We start from the raw sequence: 23,154 nt of genomic DNA, 5'->3' as shown, positions 1-23,154 counted from the left end.
TTTTCTTGCTAGAGAAGAAATCTCCACGATAACTAGGAACCAAACGATTGAGAACTTTATACAAAAGACTTACCGTAGATTTATTTCCACTTTTTCATGCTGGCATCCCTTGAATACCCATGGCCAGACCACTTGAACCTGATACGCCGGTAATGCCACCGAAGGGCACCAAAAAGGTGAGATTGGGTAATTTACCGTGACCTCATTTGTTCAAGTGACTATTCAGTGGCGGATATGATCCAGACCTTGAGCTAAGCGGGGGGCCGGTTTTGTTCTGCTTCTCTTCCTTCTGTGACTTTTCCTTATTTTTATCCAATATAAGGGGGCTCCTCCCCTAGATCAGTCACTGCTATTACCCTAATTCGGTCAAGTGATTGTCCCCGGGGAAAAACAATATTTCTGCTGGAATTGACGGATGCTTAACTCATGGATTTTGGTCTCACTAGGGGTGTTCAGGACGAAACGCCACCATTTTCAGCCGTCAAGGAATCTCTTGGGCTTGCAGGAGTTTCATGACAACGCTTTTAGGTGATCCATTTACAGCGAAATGTCGACGAGCATCCCCGACCTTTACACTTGAGAGTTCTCCCCGTAAGCCAATAGTGGAAATAAAACTTTGCGACGGTTAGACTAACTATAGTCCGACAACTAGTTATATTTTTATTTCAGGATAAATTCCAAATTCTTTTGTAACGTATTAGTATCCCGGTAGAAGATGGTGGGACTGGCCACATAGGGCTGCGGGACAGACATGCAATTTACATTAGCAGTGATTACTGCTGCAACATCATGCTTCTTAGCTGTTCCAAACTTGGTCTGTAGTTTTATTTGTTTTATTTAGTACAGTAGGTATGATCATTCTCAGCACAAGTCTTTGCACACTGGCAGCTGGCCTTTATTTACATTTACCTTTGATTACGTCACTTTTTATTTCGCTCAAGTGTTATATACTGGCCCTGAAAGAAGTCCATAAATCCAGAGTTGGTCATATATATTTTGATACATCAGAAAAGAATTGACCTTGACTTTCAACACGAGGCCAGCTCTATCCTATGATTTTAAATTAATCATCTGAAACACTTATCTTTCGCTAATAAGCAGAAAGCAAAACAAAATGGCTGTAATTTATCCTGTCAGTTAAAATCCAATTTCTATTCAATCATTTCCCTCGCAAATATATTCCTCAACGTTTCATACCATCTGTGACTAATCTTTATTCAAAAGTGGGTTTACCCCTATTTTCTTAAAAATCAAAAATTCAGGACACCAATGTACTGATCACCAGTTTACCTGTGCAATAGATTTTATCAGATATGACAGTTAAAGTAAAATTTAAGTAAAATATGTTCACCGCACATCTACTGATCTGTTTTCTGTTGCCACCTAATGTTATATAAAGAAGGTTTGTGGTGATTTTTATATAGACCTCGCAGTTCTACAAGTCTGAAGTTAGTTAATATATTTTTAAGCAATAAACGAAACGAAGTAAAAACACAGCCATATTGTACAAACGTTCTCCTGATTATAACCTCTCAATTTACAAAACTATTTTAAGGAACTCCTAACTCTTAGGCCAAGTTCAGACGCTGTACTTCACATGAGCCGAATCGAATGCAAATGAGAAAAATCCTTTGTTCTCCCTCATTAGCATTCGATTCGGCTCATGTGAAGTACGGCGTCTGAACTTGGCCTTATAAATTTTTCTTTTCTTTGCACAGTAAAAACAGAAAATGCTTATCTCACATAGTACATTCTAGTTTGCAAAAACAATTGCAGATGGAAACTTTTAATACTCATTCTGGTCCATTCTCCTAACTCCTCTGTACATGCAGCTTTTAATTGTTTGCAGACAGGTGAACAATATTGCTGATTTGGCACAAGTTCCATGAAACACCAAAGCAAACACCCAAAATTGTTATAGTAAATAATATCTGTTTTCCTTACTTTTTCATGATCTGCAACAAGAGCAAACGCTTCAAGATCCACACTATAAGATGTATCGGTATCAAGATTTTTCCAGTTAATTTCATGTTGATTATAAATCAATAGGAAAAAAAAAAATGAGGATCCATAATCATGGTATAAACCAAGAAAGTGAGGTTGACAGGATATCTTTTGCAATATCATTATCTCTTCCTCTGGAGAAAGAAACACATTTAAGGTCGTGTTCACGATCAGGCCTCTCTGTAAAAGAAGGCACACAGAACTTAACAATCACAGAATGCACACTATGTGAGAACTGAATTAAATTACCATGCAAATGTCCCTTGAGACTACTGGGTGTGGTAAAGAACTTACAGTAAACAACTAACCACGCTGGTTGTTATATCCTGTATCTTTGAAAAGAAAGCTAATCTTTGAAAATTCACACTTTGACATCTACCCTGACTAGGTAAGACTAATCATATTTAGCTACTTAAAGTGTGCATCACCTAGAATTCTTTGTCGTAACATTTTTGGTTTAAACTGAACACTTTAATTTAAGTGTTATTATAACTAAAAATAAGTGTTCAAAGAACACTAACTTCAGTCAAAGGTGACTCAGTGGCTATGTCTTTCTTCTGTTCATCTAGTCATTTGTTCTCACTTGGAAGAAGTCTGGACAAAAAGTTGACAGGAAGTGGGAAAATGATAGTGGAATTCTTCTCAGCAGAGATGGTTGTCAGGGTCTGAAGGTATCGCAGCTGGAGAGCAGAAGGAGACTCAGAAATGATCTCAGCAGCTTCCTTCAGTGCACGAGAGGCATTCATCTCACCCTCAGCAGCAATGACCTAAAATGACAGTAAAGTTTTGACATTGAGCTGAAATTCAGCTGAAGATAAAAATTAAATACTATGTTTTTAATGAGAGGATTGTTTACCAACCACTCAACAACACTGTAGAGAAAAACCTATTAGTTATACCTTAGCACGAGCTTCACGAGAGGCTTCAGCTTCAGCTGCCATGGCTCTCTGGAGCTGTTGAGGAAGACGCACATCCTTCCTGTACATATCAAGCAAACAATGCACAATTGAAAAAATAGAAAATCCTGGGAATTGGAAACAGAAACTTGCAGTAATTCGCCTGTGACCAGGACAGGACCAGCCAAGACACTTTGCGTAACAACTTGACTGGAAATAGTAAAACAAGCTGGTGCACAAGCTTGTTTTAGGTAAACCAAATTAATGACAAAATAATGTCAGTAGAACCTAAAAATGAAACATGATGTACATACACTTCGACACGCTCCACTTTGACACCCCAGGGATCAGTGGCCTCATCCAGAGAGGTCTGTTTGAAATTGAACACAAATAAAGTATGTTAGGCCTTTCTACCAATACCAAAGAATACTATCACTCAAAGATGAAATACATGTAATGTATTGTTCTTTTAACTAATTAAATAGCAGTAGTATTTACCTGCATAGTATCACTGATGCTTTCTCTTTCACCCAAGATCTCACTCAAGTTCTTGGTTCCCAGCACATTTCGCAATGTGGTCTGGGCCAGCAGACGTGTGGAACGATTGGCATTCTCTACATTAGTGATTGACATAGTGGCATTGTATATTCTGAAATACACCACAGCATCTACTGCAACTGTCACGCTGTCCTTTGTCAACACCTGAGAAAAATTAGGTACCAGGCTCTTACTCACTTATTTCACTCTCCAGTTCGGGTCACATGTAAGTGACTGCCAAAAGGTTGGAAAGCTATAACACTATTTGGTAGCCACTCAGCTGTGTTCTATTGGAAATCTGTGAATCTGAGTGGTTCTCTTGTTATGTTCTATTTGTGATAGACAACGATGGCACACACACTGCTCTTGAAACTGAACATTATTCTTAATTTGGGGCTTAAAAACAAACAAAAATAATTGTAAGGTTTGCTCTGTAGTCCTTTAAAGTGTTGACCAAAACAGTACGTAGAGTACTCTTCTTTGTTTTCTATGAGTGATAGTCAACTTCGGTTCACCTTGTTGACTATTACTACAAAGAAAACTTGAGCTCATAGTCTAATTTATCAGGCCTATCATTTAATTTCCTCTCTAAATTTGAGAAGAAGAAGAAAGATCAACTGCAGTTTTCATTTGTATTTAACTTTCCTAATTACAACTTGGGATTACATAAACTACCAAGTATACTCCCTTTGGTATATGCAGCTTTTGCTTGTATCTCATGTGGTCAAATAATGGCGGACCTTCAGTTTTCTCTTATTAAAACAATTTAGTTTAATAGTTTTACTTTTGTTTCATAGTAGGTTAAATGCAACATGCCAATCTGTAATCTCTCCAGTAGTCATAGTCAGGGCTGTAGCTAGTAACAGGCAAACTGAGGCACTTGCCTCAGTCATTTTTTTCTGTTTGTTTATAGTCATCATTAACATCTTACATGTAAATACATACAATGGGCGATAAACGTGTTGAGACACTTGGCAGTAAAATTCAATTTTCGAGCATCTTGGAAACATTTCCCCCCTTCCCCCTCCGAACAATGTTGATTTTTCTATTTCTTAGACTACACAACCACAGTGCCAACACAACATTGAATTGGGGGGCTGGAGATATCAGAGAATTAACACTAGATGTAAATAAAATAGAGTAAGTGCTTAAATCTCAAAAAGCGTCATTTTCTAAGTGTCTCAACTACTTTTGTCGCCCACTGTACGAGGAGAATTTAACCATGGACATTGCCTTAGTCATAATATTTTCACGACCATTGCCTCGGTCATTATTTTGTCCTGAATCTTTTTCTGGCTATACATAACAAGCTTGTAAATTGTACCTCTTGTGGTGGTACATCAAATGATACCACTCTCAAATCTACTTTCTGATAGGAGTCAATACAGGGCAAAATGAAAAACATCCCTAAAGAAAAACAACACTTGAAGTTAGCCATTTTTAATTGGTTATCAAATATAAATTAAATCAGAATGTACTACAGTGGAACCTGTATATAACGGCCACCATCGGGAGTTGAGGAACTGACAGCTTAATACAGATGGCTGCTTAATACAGGATCACTAAAAATACTCACTCAGACTGGTCTAATGTCAATTTAAATGGCGTATCATACAAAAACACTTTATGCAAGTTAACAATAGGACAATCAATACTTTTTCAGGGGATCAGTACTTTAAACAAGGTTCAGTGCCAAAATATGTAACATTACGTAAAAGTACTGTGCAATAAATTGTTCTCTACTCCCCCACCGTATACAGTACTATATTTCTATGACTTTCAGTTCACAACAAAATATCTCATTCCATCATTTCATAGTTGTTATGTTCAATTTCATAGTTGCTACATTCAGGGTAGCCGCTTAACACAGGTAAAAAAATAACAAAAACAAGCAAACATAGGACTGCTACAGGGTGGTCACGGCCACTTAATAGAGCTGGCTTCTAATACAGCATTTGTATGAGCAAAAAATCGGGACTTTAAAAACTGGCCGTGTAATAGAAGGTGGCCACTTAATACAGGACCGTTATATACAGGTTCGACTGTGTGTAGATTTTTGTTCTAAAAACAAACTATAAGCCTTATCAAACGTTGATAGATAGAGCAATCTTTACCATAAGGTGCCGAAGACGTACACATTCAAGGTTCATCAAGTGCTGTAAAGGTCACAAAATGATCTATCTGTTGCTTGTGGGGACATATACTCTTAAACAAAAAGCGGCAAGGCCCATTTTACCATTAGAAGAACTTCTTTTCCAACATCAAGGAAGTGGATTTCTTGAAAGGGCTTTTTGAGAAAAAATAATTTAAGGTTGGGACACATGTAAACCAGGTGACAAGTCGCTGTGACATGATGCTGAACTAAAAAAGTGCTTGCATAGGGAAAAAAAAGACCAGACCAGATGCTGTTAGTTACATCTGGTAGAATCATTGCATGCTATTTCTTATACACCTAGAATTACAGTCTGTAAAATTTTCTTCTACAAATTTCTAACAAAATAGGGATAACTTGAGAGTAGATAATCAGGTTGATTGTATTTAGCACCATGCTGATATTTTACCTGGTCCTTTTGCTCCCCCAGGTAACAACCGGCCAAGACGGAAGATCACTGCTCTCTCATACTCCTGAACAATCTGTTATTTTTTAAAATCACATTTAGAGGAAACAATCTAAGGTACAGCACTTCCACGCCAAATAAAGTATGAACTGCTAAGATATTTATACCTACTCCTGGTTTTATATCCCTGCCAGGCCATAAAAAATAATAAAAAGTAAATATATTTATAAAACTCCTAAAATTTATTCGTAAATAAGAAAAATCTATTCTCTAGAGACACTTATTTATAAATTATTCGAATTTGTACAATTTTATCTAATGAATGATGTGAACTGCAGAAATGCAAATGGAATGAAGATGTGACCATTGCAGTAGTAATCACAATTGTTTTATTTTTTAGTGATTGCATATAACTCCCCCCCCCCCCCCCCCCTTCCGCCTAAAAAAATTCAGGGCTTCAACATAGCATACACCCATAGCCTCTACGTTAGCATAGCACAAAGGTAATGCGTCTGAATCCTGTTAAAGTCCCAAAATCTATTTTAGGGCTTAATATACAATTGCATTTAAAATTACAAATATCATTTCACATGTTTTGCACAACCTTTCCTTACCTTTATGCAGAAACACAGAGATAAAGGCAGTGTACAGAGAAAAACCAAAAATGAGAAAAATGTCAGCACATAGTCACACACACCACGGCTCTCAAAGGTACCAGCTGTCAAAAAAAAAAAAAAATACTTACAGTAAGCAACTGCAAATTGCTACAAGGCTAAACTAAATCTATTTTCAGGGCTAGTGTTTTAATAATTATTTACTAATCTTTCCTGTCTACATAAACTTTTCCTGTTTCTAATTAACTACAGTTGTACATCAGAAAAGGTTACCATTGCATGGTCAGACATGTATAATAAATTACAAGTCATGCAAGCAAGTATTACCATTCTCATCACTCCCTCCACCTGAAACAGACAACACATAATGATGTCAAACAGTGTCCCCAAATCCTATTTGCTTGCCCACTGAATGTTCCTGGGGAGGGGGGTTACTCCCTCATATGGGCTATGTGAGTATGTGTGGCCCCAAAGGGTATGGTTTTTCAGCCATTTTGGTCATAAATAGGGTATCGATTTTAGCTGATTTTGGCCATTTTGGTCATAAATAGGGTATGGATTTTGCACTCTAGCCTAGATATGGGTATGTTTTTAACAAGAAGCCACTTTTTCATCATTATTGAAAAGAAAATTAAAAAAAGACCTTTACAAATTATGTTTACGGTAATTTAACATTGGTCTGAACTAGGGAACTAATTATAACGTAGGTCTGAAAAAGGAATTTGATTTAAGGGTCAGGTCATAAATAGGGTTTCCAATTTTTGGTCAGGTCATAAATAGGCTAGGGAATATCGCAAATTTTGGTCATAAATAGGGTAAGGGTTTTGGGAAGCAGGCCACACACCCCCACTCAATTTTTCTGGGAGTAACCCCCCCGGGCGAATGTTTCACTTCCATGCAAATGCAAATTCAAAAGTTTCAGAACCATCATTGTGCAACCGTGGCTGGGCAATAATTATATTGGCAGTGAGAGATTTATAAACAATTATTGGATGAGGTTTTTGTGATATCCAGAATAATCAAGGTCGAGGTAGGGGTTATCAACCGAAGCCGAAGGCTGAGGCTGAAAACCCTTACCGAGACCTTGATTATTCTGGATATCACAAAAACCGAATCTAATGATTGTTTTATTATACAGCGAATGCTTCTTCACTGACGGCAAGCAACACAAAGCACGCAAACTTGACATGATTACCCGTGACCTTGAATGCCCTTGATATGTGATTATTATATAATCTGCAGAAATGATGTCACAGACGCTGATTTCGAAAATTCACTGTACATTTTCGGCCAATCAGAAAAGAGATAGTGAGTTCAATGTATAATAATAGTATTAATCAAAACTATAACAAAATTCTCGAATGTGATTGGCTATCAGCAGCCTAATTTGAGCATTAATTGAACAGTATATACGTGTCATGCTTGTAATTGGACAGTACACGTCATTTTGCGTGCACTGTTACGGTGCACTTTGTTGAGTAAACTGCTGTGTTTTTCAGCATTTATAACGACGTTTAATCGTTCAGCGCTCAATCGATGGTTTGTTCGTTTCTCGAATTTTGTCATAGTTTTGATTAATTGGTAACAGGACATCGTGTTGTCCAATTTAGTCTGTAATCATACTCGTGATTAACAAATCAGGCTCTCGCTTCGCGGTCGTCCAAGTTTGTTCATCACTTGTATGATTACAGACCGAATTGGACTCCACTCAGTCCTATTACCATTATTAATCACTCATTGCTGGTGAAAACACATCTGCATCCTGGCTAACTTTACTTGTGCTGCACTGATGCAAGAAGGTGGTTAATAGATTTCATTTTTAAATGCTTTCTTAACACCTGCCATAGTAGTTTACATAATTTTTTTGGGCCACTGGTGGCCACTTTTCATAAGGCATAACCCCATTCCAAGATTTTCCTTGCGATCTGTAATTGTATTATTATAAAACCAAGCAGAAGTCTTTCATCATTCACTTTATTTGTTACTATCTTCAGACACCACATTGCCATCAGTACGCGACTTAAAGGACTAAATTAAAATTAATTCCTTCGGCGACTAAGAAATAAGCTAATATTCGCAGAAAAACAGAGAGTTTAAAGATTTCGACCGACTTACCTAAACACTGAAGCGAAAAAATGTCGAATGAATGTTACGGCTTGTCGAAAACCTTAAAGCATTAAGAGCTGTACCTAGCTAATAATGTACTTAAGCAATACACAATTATTATTTGCATTTGAACACCCACAGTTACATCTTTATAAAAATTACGATGTCTCCAAGGTTTCCACCGAATCACTTTTTTTTGACAATAGCGTTCATAAACAATTCAAAAGGGTGAGAAGCGTGAATGCGCAAGGAGGCTAAAAAGAAAATAAATAAATCATATGCGCCATGCAACTTCCGACGATTTCATGTAATTTACATACAGCATTCAAAACAGAAAAATATGTCGCGAAAAAATGTTAAATTTGTGTGCTTTTTAGCATTTTATTTGTTCGAACCTTAACATGAAAAAAATATTGAACGTTGCACAAAAAGTCGACAAAGAGAAGGATAGCGATCAGACGGACGGCCGGCCGGGTGGTGTCTGTTTTCAAAACAAAAACGCTCATGATATTAAACACGCTTCACTGCCTAACTGTCAGGTCAGCGAATACTTTGACGACAGAATTCGCAGAATATAAAAAATAAAGTATAGTTAACGTTAATGTTGAAAATTTCCCAATTCCCTCGACCAAGAAAATTCTCTTGCACGAGCTTCAGTTGCCGAAGCTTTTATTATTTTTGTCCCCGTGTCTACTTCACTAAATGAAGTAAAAGGCAAGACTTTAAATACAGTTGATGTGATTACTTACTTGGTTCAGAAAATGTAGCGTTTTCCTTCTGATTTAACTCCATGAAGGATAAGCGACTTTAGCGGTAGCTTTCTCCGGAAAAACAAATGTCACGTGACTCCAAACTACACCTGCTTACAGCCTCCTTCTTTTTGCAAGTAATTACTCTAATTTATCAGTTATTTATAAGCATTTGTCGGAACACTCGCAATACATCAAATACATAACAGAAGCTTTTAAAACACCAAACACTCGGCGGCAATAAACGTGCCATGATTATCACACCGTGTGTACATTTAATAACATTGGATTCTTGCAAAATCACCCATTAACATGAGTGCAATATCAAATATACAATATAAAGACAAAAATAAATATGGAAAGCTCAAATAAAGTGGAATAAAATTACAACAAATAAATGTGGTCAGAGCTGGTGGGCTTAAATTTTGTGGAGGAGTGTATCGATAATAATTATTAATCAGATGGAAGACTGTTTCTGAGTCAATGATAGTTCGTGGCCTGAAACTATTTGTTATTTGCTGCGATTCAACGAATAGCAAGAAATGTACCTTTTCATGGTTCATAGGATCATTTCATGGCCATAGGATCATCTGAATAGAGATCATGTATCGGTGGGATTTTACTGAGGAGAGTCATTCTAGACTGGTGTTGCTGCCTAACTGCGCTTTTGACTATATTTTGTTTACTTGTTCTGTATGTAACAAGTTAAGGGGGAATCCACCAGAAGTTCGAGTAACTAGTGGACAAAAACTTGGTACCAACATCATTTACATTGTATTGCAAACTTCTCTGCGACTGTTTTAAATATCGTCTGAAAAAAAAATCATTTCTAGCAACACCAAACGTCGAAAATGAATGTTGAACTTCATATGAAACACTTGAAAGTACCGGTGAAATGAAACTGATGATGAAATTTGGCATATGTTTGCACAAGTTCACTGAAATTTGAAATTAATTTTCCCTAATTCCCATGGGAAATTGTTTTTGGAGTTATTTCAGGCAATTATTTATGTATTTAGCTTTCAGAAAATGTAAAAATAACTGTAAAATACTTAAAATTATTCTGGTACCAGATTTTTGTCCACTAAAACCTGAAATTGCTCGATTTTCTATCGGATTTTGTCTTAATTTAGTGTAGTGGCCTTTCTCCCTCAAGGTCTTTAGTGCCTGGCTCTGCATTTGGGAGGGATCAGGTTTCCTCTATTTAAAGGGTATTTCCAGACGGAAAGCAGGCATGTCAGTTCATAGCTTATTGTGGCTCAATATGTAGCAATCCGTTCGATGCTAACATTAATAAAGTGGGTCTCATGCTTTAATTGTGTGCAGCAGCTAATCGTGTGCAGCAGCCAGTACTCTATTTACCAGTGAAAAGTTGTTTTCTCTTGATTGCTGCAGGGAATAGGGGAAACTAATACTTACAGTATCTAAAAAATAGCATTCATACATTTCTAAGGTTTGTAAAAACAGCATACTAACAGCAATTTTTTAAAAAGGAAACAACATTTCCATTTTACAAAACATGTTTCGATATTCCTATGTCATCTTCAGTTCCAAATGTTTGATGGTTGTACATTTGAATTTTCACTGTATTCATGATTACGTTATAGAATTACGTCATAAAATTTACGTTAACAATTTGAATATTGGAATACTCTGGGAACAAAGGCTGCGCATGGGCCAACAGTGGTTGAAACAAAATCAAAAATTTAAATAAAATAAACAAAACATGAAAAAGAATTAAAAAGAAAGACATTTCTTTTATTTTTCCATTCACTGACTGAGATCGACTTCTTTGTCAACTGAAAACGACAAGAGAAGTGGGAATATAGGTATTAATAATAACAATAATAATAATAATAGTATATTGTTTATACTGTACATGTTACTTAAAGAGACATTGTTGTATCAACATTGTTGACTATTGCTTGCTTGGGTTAGTCTTCAGTTAAATGGTAGTTGGTTGTTGCAGTCAATTCTGCAGTCGCACGAAAACTGTTAACTATTGAAAAATCCTGATTAGCTTGCAAGCAGGCTCTAGTATGCCACAGCACAAGCAAAGATGAAGCTGTGACAGACAAGTTGGCGAGTGAACTGGCTGTCTGGCTCTGCTAGTCCCTATGGTTAATATTTTCATTGAAATTGTAATTTTTTCTTTTGCAAGAGTGAGTGCAAATAAAGATTGATTATTTATATGAAGCAAGCCGATGCCAGGCCAGGCCCTTCACCGGCTCTCTTTGCTCACTGACTTGTCTCTAATGCACCTGAGCTTTTGCTTTTGCTTTTGCCGAAACACATGAAAGCCTGTTAACCTTTGGATGATGTCTGACTTAATTAGTTCAGGACAGCCCTAATTTGGTGATCTGTGAACTGAGTGCAAACATTGCTGACATAGAAGCTGGCCATGTCTCGTTGTTCTAGATTCATACCTTCATGTCATTAACCATTGTCAAAAATGAAGAAATATAGTCAAACTCTTATAGACTGTTACAAAGGAAATACATGACAATTTCCCACAATGCAATTTTTTATTTTCACCCCAGCTGGTTTTTTTCATTTCACATTATTACATTCATCTCACCTGAGCTAGACTGCATTCTGATTGGCTTTGTATTTGTAAACTAAGGCTTAACTGGCCAAGTTCATATGAACCATTAATGCAAGGTAATCAAAAAATAGTGAGGAGACTGGTGCAGGCCAAATAATAGGAATCACCACTCAATTGATACTTGATCAACACTCCATTGACACCTCACAGCTTGACACAGTTGGTCAAGAGTCAACTAATTTTTGATCGCTGCATAGGAATCCATTGATACTCGACCAAATATCAACCATATGTTGATTGAGTGTCAAACGGGTGTCATATGAGATGTTCATTGAGTGTTGATTGAGTGTTGAGGGAGTATCGGTCAGGATGATGATTTTGTGTCAATCGAGATGCCAATAGGCCTCGGCGGATTGTGCTAGCGTAATTTTTGACATAATTGGGGCAAAAATCATAATTTCTCAAACGAGCACTGCCACAGCATAATTAGCAACTTTTAGCACTTTTTGGAGCATAAATTCATAAAATTTAGTAAATATGCTGTACTTTCTGCATAAATAAATTACATTTAGGTAGTATGTTCTTGCTACGCTAATTGACTTTGACGTATTGACTTTGTTCTGACATGCTTAGTTACTAGGCCTCTTTTGGCGAATTCTGACAAATTTAGCGATCAGCAGGAGAGTGCTCTTGCAGACTATCTCCAGACCAGCGTAATGTTGCAGTACAATAAGCGCTGATGTTGACTTGTGTATACTATTCTTATCCATGTTTATTCAAGCAATTATTGGTGCTGAAAGAACTCAGAACTGTCAAGACAAGTTGATTTACTTTGTGGCTTGATACTTTCAATGTTATAGTTTGCTATAGTTTGAGTTAGTTTAAATCAAGAGAGTACTATATTCTTTTGGTTCAGTCAGTATATACAAGTGTGATTGTTAAGTCGTTGAAGGCATTTTCAAACAGTTCAGAGATGCAATCAGCTAATTTGGACAGCTGAAGGCCGAGACAAACTGCCATAAACCACAAACAAATTTACAACAACAGTTTATTTGAAAAACATCATAATTTGGTGTCGTTATTGCGCGCCTATATGTACAGAATATACGTCATTTTGTGAGCGTAATTTCGGAAATCAGGAGCATAATTTAGGAATTCTGGCATAATTTTGGCATGATTTAGCAAAATTTTGAGCACTGCTAGTAGCACAATATGCCACTTTTAGGAGCACAATCCACCAAGGCCTATCCTAGATGCCAATCAAGGGTCAAGCGGGGGTATTGATCAACACTAGAGCATGGATGCCTTCAGTATACATGATCCACTTGCCGAGTAACATAACTTATAATTCTACTATAAACCTGTAAAAAACCCAAGATATTGCTTGAGATCTTTAGAGAGGGACTGGGACCTTGATAACTCATTACATGGAGAACAGATGGGAAGTGCAGTATATTCCAACCTTTGGCAGCTTTTGAAGTGTCTCTGTTAGGAGGGTTCAGATAATTTGCTTCGAGTGACCTGTGGATTTACGCTATCAAAACTATTAGATTAAAAGCTCTTGATTTGTATGCCTGATAGAAAACTTGAGATCACAATCTAGTTGTTAGAAATGCACTGAACTAACTCCCCAAAATATTTAAGTTTGTCTCGAAAACTCTTGAAATGGCCTCCCAAACAAAATTGCGCTGTTCTATAAATCAGACGTCTTAGGAAAAGCACTTCAGCTCTAATTAAACCTAGGACCAAAGAACAAATGGCAGCCAATAATGAAAACGAAAGCCTGATCGATCGCATGTTTATACTTTCCAGGAAGCAACTGAGCTTAATTTCAAAGTTAAATATTACCTTATTAGCTCAAAATTTTACATACAATCTAACGTTATTCTATTTACTATAACTACATGTAGTTCTGATTTTCCTAATTATTCTATCTACCTGTAAAACGAAAAGTATTATCCTAAAGAAGGAAGGTGAAATTTACTCGATCGCGGCTGGGTGCGATCAAACATCGATTAGTGTCGGAGGCCGACATGTTTTGTTGAACTCACCAGGTTCAATGAGCCGTTTGTCCTCCCCTTCAGCCTTCTGTTTATAACTTTGAGCTACTGGATTCACATGCATACTGGTTGACGTAGAATGATGAGCCATAAAAACTCAAAGATTATCAAGAACCATGTTATTTCATTCTCCGTACAAAGAGAAACTGCACCATCGACTCCCGTGACAAGCTCCCGCAGCTATTTCTGAATTATGCGCAAGGTCTGGGCGAAAGGGCGGGTCTACGACTGATTACGGGATTACCCGTTCTAAACTCTTTGTCCCGTGAGATTCTCCCGCGAGCGGTTGCCAGGAAGATTTGTGACGTCACCAGTAAGCAAAAGGCTAGTTGTGAGTTGTTGTTGGTGCAGTTTCACGGCTTTTATGGCTTTTCCAGCAAATAGATGTAGATTACCTGTATTGTAATCTTTCCTTCCAACCTGTGGCTACTAACAACATACCAAGAATCTGCTTGACACAATTCACGGCAATGAAAAGTGAAAGTTCGTGCGGTTCTTTATGCCAGCATCCTGAGTGTTGGAGAGCAAATTTACAAAGAGTAAAGGATGCTGTTAGACTGAGAAATGGAATTCACAGTAATGAAACAGTAGAAGAAAAAGACTTCGATAGTCTGGCTAAAAGCAGAAGGAAAAGTGACGAAGGTGAGCAAGTGAGATCATTTTAATGACTCTATCAAATTAGCTGCTGTTGTGCTTTTAGTTACTAAAAATCGCAAATGTATAACTTCCATCAACACACAACATATAATGCCACAGGCTCAAACCTGGACAGCCCTATAAAGAGTTCCACGGTAACAAATTGGCCATTGTTCCTACCCAAGACTCAATTAATTATAATCAAAGATGAAACAAATTTAATCAGCACATTTTTCCAGTATTGAAATAGGATAGAGTTGTTAATTGATTATTTGAATTTCAGGCTCTCTTCCAACACTGAAAATTGTTGATGCATTTGGGGAGGCAGACCTCAGACAGAACAGTGCACCAATCAATGGCCGTACAACATCACAATCAAACAGATATCATCACCGGTCATCATCATTACCCTCATTATCGCCTGATCTGAGGTTAGGTACAAATTCCAAGCTTTTGTATTATATAATAGCCAAGTTAATTCCACAGTGGTTAATTTAAAAACTGCTACATGTAACACCCTGTTTTGTTGTCATGAAGCTAAATCAATCATAGCATTATCAATGCTGCTATCTAAAGCAGGAAAAAAAAAACCCGGGTGGACTTCCATTTGAAAAGAACTCAAGATCCTGTTTTGTGGGCATGGCTTGAAATTTTTTCACCCCTTAGAGGTACCAATTCCAAAACAACACAAGTCATTAACTTTCACTTTCATCATTTGGGTCATTCAATGTAATGTACACTCTTGTCATCTGTTGTTTATGAGGCTGATGGACAAAGGACATCATCCATTTAAATTTTGTTTAAAAGAAAGAGGAATAGTTGCTTTGTACATGTACAGTTAAATACTTGTTAAGTAACTCGACTAACTTGTTGAGTAACTTGAAGAACCCTCAGTTGTGACTTGGGTACACATTGTCAAGACCTTTTCTGCTCTCCAATCGCCCTCCCTCATGTTTACAGCAGCTTGTGTAAGGATATGTTGTATTTGACATTTGTTCTATTTTTCAGTAGTCAGCGTCAGTCATCTTCATGCACCCCAACTGTCTGTGTGCCTCGTCCATCTCCTGTTTCACCAACGGTGTTAACAGATTACCAGAAACGCATGCTGTGGAAGAAGAAATTGCAAGCTGGCTCAGAAGCCACTGATATTCACCATGAGAAGGGCAATGCATCAGTTGTTGGTGTCCATGAATTGTATGAAAATGATGAGCTGTTACAAGACTGGAAGGACGTGTATATTACTTCAGCATATCTCGTATGGTGTCAAACCAGCAGGGTAATTTACTTCTTTTAACTTACTTGTACAGATGCTTACAGTAAACAAAAAAAGAGATGCTACTAAATTGCCATATGTATTATGAGGGTGGTAAAGGGTATTTTCGTGACTTATGATCGGCCCTTTTTTTTCCTGTGAAATGTGAAATGGCTAATTTTTTCCTCATGAATCATGATTTCCATAGTCGCTGTGAACTGTGATTTTCCAAAATGTTCTCTTTTATTTTCCGTGAAGCGTGAAATGCCAATGTTGTATTTTTTGTGAATTGTAAAAGGGCTGCTTTATTTTCCATGAAACGTGATCTATACCCCCTTTACCACCCTCTATTATGATTGAATTAAATACTGTTAACAATGCCTAATAACACAGTAAATACAGTTATGTTTATATTGATTATTTAAGTCATTTAATATATAATAAATCAGTCTATACAGTCTGATTTACACATACATGTACGTGTCTTGCAAATCAGTCTTCAGCTTCGGGAAAATGATATTTGATGTGCTCACCACTAACAAATCAAGATACACATATTTTGCTTAGACCTCATCCAATATAAATGAATTACTTTTTCCTTTTTTCCCTTTTATTGAACTGCCTGTGTTAATGTGTACAATTGCAGAGAAAAAAGAGAAAGGCAAAAAGCACTGGGTGAGTTTTTTCTTTGTTTACAACCAGTATGAACTTGCTGAATAAAATTATATAATATTTATGTGAAAAAATTCTGTGTTTAAAGTATTATCATGTAAACTGAAAGGTTAAAAAATAAAGAAAGTCAAAAAGTTAGGATCTATCACTTAAAAGGTGACAGTTGTGTAGGTTGGAGTAAATCTAAAGTTATGGGTTCCTTACAGCTACATATAGTGGGCCACTGCTGGCGCTTTACATATTTCTGGTTTCTGTTATGTGGATGGGTTGTAAGTCAATTACTGGTCATGAATGCCTTTAATACTATGCAGTTTACCAACACCTGTTTTAAATTACACCTCCTGGCTGAATAGCACGTAAAGAACTCAACACAATGATTGAGCCAGAGCTTGAACATGTTTGGCTTTACTGACCAGAACGTTTTTGAAATAAATGGAACATCTTGAAAGGTACATATAGTCCAAAATTTCCAAATGAAATATGCAAGTGGAAAATGTGCTTACCATTTGCAATTCTTCACTGCTATCTTGGATCCTTAGTATCTTTTGGTAAATTGGGGTTTTTTTAGTAAATGGTAAATGGCCAATCTGAACAGAACTTACCATCACGCATTGTTGCTTCCCATTTGTACAACTGCTGACAAACTAGCTTCTTCAACTTTGCTATAACCTTTTTTAGTGTAAAACCTCTGGTAAAGCCTGATAGTTTGGACAACTGGTGTAATTAGATCAATAAACAAGTAGCAATTCAGAGATTGCTGGTTAGCACTCTCTAACACTAGTGTTATTAATTATTTAAAGAATGATTTGCTTTAAAGTAAAGAATTGTTTCTTGTTTATGTTCAGGTCCATTGCAAGGAGGAAAGACCCTCATAGAATAGCATTTAAAGATGTCACAGAAGACATGATCCCAGCTACCATGGAGAAAACAAAACCAGTGAGAAATTGAACTGCAATATGTTTTAGAAAACACCCTGAAATAAAGCATGCACTAAGAGCTATACCTCTATGACTCTATGGAAAAACATAACCAGCACAAGCTGTTGATGTACTAATTGTAATGATGGCATAAGCAAAGACAAATAACATTTAAGCTTGAATTTAATATTCATAAACTAGACTGATTTTCCTTTCTTTTTTCTCACACGTTTGCCTAAAAATATTAGGCTAAAAATATTTATTTATTACTAGACTAGTGTAATAAATACTAGTGTTGTCTAAAAGAAATAGAAAACATGTACATTTCCTCTTTCTTCGTGTCAAGTTAGGGAAAGTTTGGAAGAACTTGTCAAAGCCAGGGGTGCAGGCAAATGGTCCTTCAAAAACCATGGGTCTTGCAAAATTTCCATCAAATTGCATGGGTCTCGCAGTCTCATTTTTTTTGGCAGTTATAAACAACAAGCTGCATCTGGCAGTCTCAATTTTTTTCCACAAAGCTGTCTCTGATTTATCTGTCTGTTTTTACAAACACCGTCTGAATGTCTTAGAGTCTGAACATCTTGTGCTTGCATTTAAAACACTGTGAATTTTCGGTCTCAAATTTAAATAATCGTTATGTCTCGGTTCACAAAGAAAAAAGTGCCAGTCTCACCTTCTTGTCAAGTCTCACAGTTACCTTAAAGCTAGTCTAGCCTGTGACAGCACTAAAACAAGTGGATGCTCTAACAAGCTAATGGCAGACTACATTGTAATTGGCTATTTAAAGGTGAATAATTTGTTTAAGTTTTATTAAATAATAAAAATGACAATTATTGATACACAAATTGTAATAATTTCTGGTTTAATAGTAGTTGATAATCGAAGTTATCCAACCAACTGTCCAACTGTCCAACCAGTCTTCCGTCCTCCCACCCTCTCCCCCTCCTCAACCCTCCCCACTGCAACCTCCACTAGATCTATTTGTAAGCCAGCCTAAATTTAACTCAATTACAATGCTTTTTTGACTCTGTGGTTGAGTAACGTGACTGTACTATTGAGATTATTTTGAACTCTCTTTTCCCAGAAACGTCCTGAGCCTCGCTGATCTCCTACTGTAGGACTACCTTACAGTCCAAGCCGGGCAAGCTCTCATCGCCGAGTTCATGTTCAGCACCTGGACCTCTCCAAATATGGGTATGAGAACAAACAGTTACTATATAGCTTTGTTTCCATAAGATTATTAATAACTTTGGCTCTTCTAGTAACTACACTCACTCACTGACTGTCACAGGACATCAGTGGAATGTGATTAAATGAACTTTGTTTATACATTTTGTGAAAACATTATCTCTTTTGTAGGCTGGAAGATTTTGGAGACTTTCCAAAGTCAGTTATTGCTGGAATCCTTCAGCATCTCAAGCCAAGGTAAAGAGCTATCCAGTTATTAATGATGTTCGCCTTTCTGTAATTTTCAAGCTACATCATAACTCATTCAACATACTGTAGTAAATGGTTTGAAGCCAGGAGTATCAGTAGTTCATGAATATAGAGTTGTGACTGACTGAAAAGTGGTAAGTGCATTTCATGTGGTGGTGGTAGAAGTCTGGTATGTTGAAACTGATTGGTCAGTTTTGTTGTGATGTTATTTGCTGTGGTGAATTTGACAAACTGGATGTCCTCTTGTGTGTATTGTATGACTTATATGGCAGGAACAAGACTGAGTAAAATAAATTTGCCAATCAGTCTGCAGTGCAAACAAAATTCGGTATTAAGTCTGTTCGATTTTATGAAGTTCATTTTGTGAATTGTTCAGCTTGTGCAGCAATTGTAACCTGGCCGCAGGACCTAAAAACAGCCATGACCCCATCCCCTCTCCCCTCAGTCTCCCCTCAAGTCCGTTTTAGGTAAACAAGATGCGTGGAAATTATAGCACTAGAAAAAAGATTGCAGTTGTACGTTTACTCACCTTTTCTTTTCTCTATTTTCAATAGCATGGCAGTTGACCAAGAATTGCCTTTGGGTTTAGAAGTTCAACCAAAGCAACATTCAAGTCCAAGAGCTGAGGTACTGCCAGGCGGTAAACAAGTGAAAGCTGATATGAGCAAAGACCTGAATAAATCGGAACAAATACCGACGACTCTGGAGCAAACTGTACTTGATGAAAACTCGCGAATGTTGCTTGATATTGATATTAACTCACACTTCACCCCTCCTGTGGAGGAGGTAGTTACAGATGAGGAGAGTAGTGACAGGATCTTGGGTAACTCCACCCAAGGCACAAAACTGGAGTCAAGCATGATTAAAGCAGTCAGTGACAAACTGACAGCAGCAAGGCAAGGACGTGTTTTGTTGCCTCTTTCTTCAGTCGGTGTTCCTTCAGACCGTCAGTCCAAAGCCAAACCACACCACTGTATGAACTCTATTCCGCGTAACTTGGATTTAGGCGTAGCAATGGAACCTGTTGAGCTTGTATCAGTCACGCCAACTCCCACAGGAACCCCAAGAGAGGAGGTGGCAGCTCAAGACTCTCAGCTGTGTGCTCTGGTCAGCAGCTCTCTAGATGTGACTTTGGCTGCAAGCGAACTTGTTTCACCGAGTGACGATCACATGAACCAGTACTGGCCCGTCAGAGGACATATGACTTCAGCACTGAGGTAAGCCATCTTTCATTGAGGTAAGAGTCTATACATGAGCATTGGCGACTACTGGAAACAAGCGGTGATCAAGCCTGAAAATCGAACTTGCTAATCAAACAATTGATTAGAGCCATTATTATAATCAGAAGCATATCACCTAGACTAGGTGATATGCTTCTGTTATAATCTATTATCCTTACTTTCAAAATAACAAAACTAAGGGTCGAGAGGTTCAGTGGGAAAAAAGGCAAAGAAAGTTCAGTGGGTAGAACAATTCGTGGCATAATTATTTTACTGTGGCTATGACGAAACCTTTTTGTAAGCTCCCTGTTGTAAGGTAGCCCACTTAACTGTGTATCCACGACGAAAACGAAACCGACAAACGGACTTGTAACAGACCGACTTAATTTGACTAACAATAAGACGGACCTAAAACCGACCAATTTGACTAACAATAGACGGATCGAAACTGACCAATGACTGATGACAAACTTTACACGAGTCTTACAGCCAATACCATAAAAACTGATTTTCAACGGACCAGATTTATAACATCATCGACTGACAAACACTATTCACTTGACTCTGAAGATGACTTCCGTTCAGGTTGTGGAAACGTCAGTCACCGACAACAGTTCTTTTCAGAACTTCCCTCAAGCGGATAATCACTCTATACGAACTATTAACTGTGTATATATTTCGAAAAGACTCTTGGTTTGATAAAAAAGATTCGTTGTATGAATACTAGAAAAGAAAAAAGTGAACCAAGAGACCATGGCCTAGGTCATAGTGTCTTGGTCGGAACTGCAGCAAAACTTTATTAACAAAGTGAAGTGTGGGAAGAATGGAGTAACGCAGTTGGTTTTTAAAAGATTGTGATTGGCTGAAAGATGACAGATTCCCTCAGAAACAGACAAACCCACTCGAAAATCAAAATCAATTAAATCATAAAGATTTGCAGAATTCTGTCAAGTGGCACTAACTTGTTGTCATTACTCTCAGATATTCTCCAACTCCAGTGCACGCCCCAGCGCCAACGCCCATCAGTCCAGAGAGATATGGGCACTACTCTCGGACGCCACAGACCAGGGAGCATAGCACTTCTGTCACGTCACGTCACATCAAAAGATGGGAAACACTAAGCAGTGTGTACGATCAAGACGAAACAGAGATAAGTCGTGAGACTCTAGGCAGCCCTGAGGGGGAGGGGAATGAAATAGCTGTGGAACCAGTATTTTTAACGCAAGAGGTTCTGTCACGTGACCCGAGTCTCACACCATTATTGACCAGGAAAGACACTGAAGAATGGCCACAAGACAGAATGATAATAAATATCATTGAGAATGACGTACCGTCACGTACGGGACGAAGCCCCAGCCCCGGGAGTAAAACATACATCCCTCAGGATATTCTGGCTGAATTCCACGGGGATCTTTATGGAAGAAAAGAAATGCGAATAGCAGGTCAAAAAATGATGGGCAAGCTGAATGTTGTCAAAGAACCTGAGATGTCAACAGATTTCCCAGCGTACATTGCACCTGCTTGGAGACCACCTCGATCAAGGACTCCAATTCAGTTCTTAGAAACACCATCTCGAAGAGCCCCTAAGCCCCTTAGGCAGCCCCCGGCGGAAAGCGTGCCCAAATCCTTAACCGTTCAGCCACTAGCAAGACGTGTTCTGCGAAGACCCAAGAGTACCCCTCCCCGTATCAGCTCCCCAAGGGAGTTCAGAGATCTGCCAGTACAACAAATTCTGTCTGATTCATCACTACCTGCTAAATTGACACTAGACGATGAGGAAGGGTTTTCAATGGTCGCGCAGGTATCATCTCCCTCTGGGGATACTTGTGGTTCCATCCCTCCTCCCCCGTCTCCGGAAGCCCTCTTGGTAGGCACAATGGTTCCCAGTGCATCCAGGCTTGATCCCGTCAGTGAGGTAGAGGAGAAAAGCAGTGTAGCTTCTTGTAGTGTTGTTGATGGGACGAGCCAAGTGGAAGGTGTCGCTAACCTGTCAGAGGTTGAGGAAGAAGTTGATATAGGCCAGGAATCCCAAAACAACGAAACTGGAAGTAGTGAAGAAAAAGATCAACAATCAGGTTTTGAGGTGACAGAAACAGAAAAAGCTGAACAAAGTCCGGTAGTTGAATTGGTTGAGAACTTACACGGCCATACTATTTTCTCGTCTGTTGATGGAGAAGCTATCATTGACAAACAAAATCCGCTTACAGCAGATGCTGTGAGCGATGAAATAACCCGAGACCAAACTGCACACAACGAGGACGAGGCGGAAAAACAACAAGAAGAGATTCCTAATGAAGCTAACACGACTGGAGAGGAGGATTCACGCGATAACGATGCTGTGGCTCCTCCCCACCCCCCAGGGTCGCCAGACATTGTTAGTACTCCTGATTTTACTGAGGGGGTGGACATGAGTCTCGATCTTGAAGCCGAGTTACGTGCGGCCATGGAAGGACTGGATGACTTAGTGGACGCTGAAGAAAGCGGAGGTAAACGGACTTCACCTGAACTGGAACCTTGGTGATAACGACATCATATCGCTGTAAAATCGAGTTTAAAGTTGTTCACTTTTTGCCGCATGATTTTTAATTTAGCAGTGTAAAATCTTAATACAAACGTATTCGTGTAGAATGTAGGCCCCATGTCCTGGGAAACAATTCAAATAGATTAAAGTTTTTGTTTTAAAGTTTTCCAGCTGAGTTTAGTCACGTCATTTGACCAGAACGAAATTAGAATTTTAAAAAGATGCGAAAACATTTAAGATTCGGTTGGAGGATTAACAAAACAAATACCCATCAGTCAAATTAAATCTTAACTACACTCACCGACTCCAATTATAGCACCATTATCGACGAAGACACTTTTCTATGACTCCTGTCCCATCGATATTTAAGTAAATCTAAGTATTTGTTTTGAATAAGCGGGATCACGAAAGCTTTTTCTCATCTGCAGTC

The 23,154-nt window shown here is 38.1% G+C and overlaps 1 protein-coding gene and 1 pseudogene across 5 annotated transcripts; one reads left to right on the top strand and one right to left on the bottom strand.

Moving 5' to 3' along the window:
• Positions 1-801: 801 nt before the first annotated feature.
• On the bottom strand, positions 802-14,275 carry LOC110067845 (mechanosensory protein 2-like). 4 transcript variants are annotated; one of them, XM_020775190.2, is made up of 9 exons: positions 14,061-14,275; positions 6,937-6,957; positions 6,610-6,713; positions 5,999-6,071; positions 4,762-4,844; positions 3,399-3,602; positions 3,215-3,270; positions 2,904-2,982; positions 802-2,771 (listed from the first exon to the last, which is right to left on the bottom strand). In XM_020775190.2, the coding sequence occupies exons 1-9, from the start codon at positions 14,158-14,160 to the stop codon at positions 2,574-2,576; spliced, it is 918 nt and encodes a 305-aa protein (XP_020630849.1). In that variant the 5' UTR covers positions 14,161-14,275; the 3' UTR covers positions 802-2,573. The 4 variants fall into 4 exon arrangements, with proteins under 4 accessions (XP_020630849.1, XP_020630851.1, XP_020630850.1 ...); XM_020775192.2 differs by lacking the exon at positions 14,061-14,275 and adding an exon at positions 9,465-9,722; XM_020775191.2 differs by lacking the exon at positions 6,937-6,957.
• A 71-nt stretch (positions 14,276-14,346) lies between these two features.
• Positions 14,347-22,894, top strand: LOC110067767 (uncharacterized; annotated as a pseudogene). Its single transcript, XR_016202833.1, has 9 exons — positions 14,347-14,711; positions 14,989-15,136; positions 15,717-15,981; positions 16,604-16,632; positions 17,475-17,565; positions 18,631-18,740; positions 18,906-18,971; positions 19,538-20,200; positions 21,185-22,894. The product of XR_016202833.1 is annotated as an uncharacterized LOC110067767 (transcript).
• The last annotated feature ends 260 nt before the right edge of the window (positions 22,895-23,154 follow it).

This window comes from Orbicella faveolata, unplaced genomic scaffold, assembly GCF_042242905.1.
Source record: "Orbicella faveolata isolate gen_17 unplaced genomic scaffold, um_ofav_v1 contig_37, whole genome shotgun sequence".
In the NCBI taxonomy this organism is placed as follows: domain Eukaryota; kingdom Metazoa; phylum Cnidaria; class Anthozoa; order Scleractinia; family Merulinidae; genus Orbicella; species Orbicella faveolata.
Note: the sequence above shows the minus strand (reverse complement) of the source record. Positions and strands in the feature narration are given on the sequence as shown.

Coding starts and splice junctions, on each gene's coding strand:
- LOC110067845 (XM_020775190.2), bottom strand. CDS start 14,160: ATGGCTCATCATTCTACGTCAACCAGTATGCATGTGAATCCAGTAGCT. Junction 6,958..14,060: donor CAAACGGCTCATTGAACCTG/GTGAGTTCAACA, acceptor TGTCTGTTTCAG/GTGGAGGGAGTGATGAGAAT. Junction 3,603..4,761: donor TTGATGTACCACCACAAGAG/GTACAATTTACA, acceptor AATTTTTCTCAG/GTGTTGACAAAGGACAGCGT.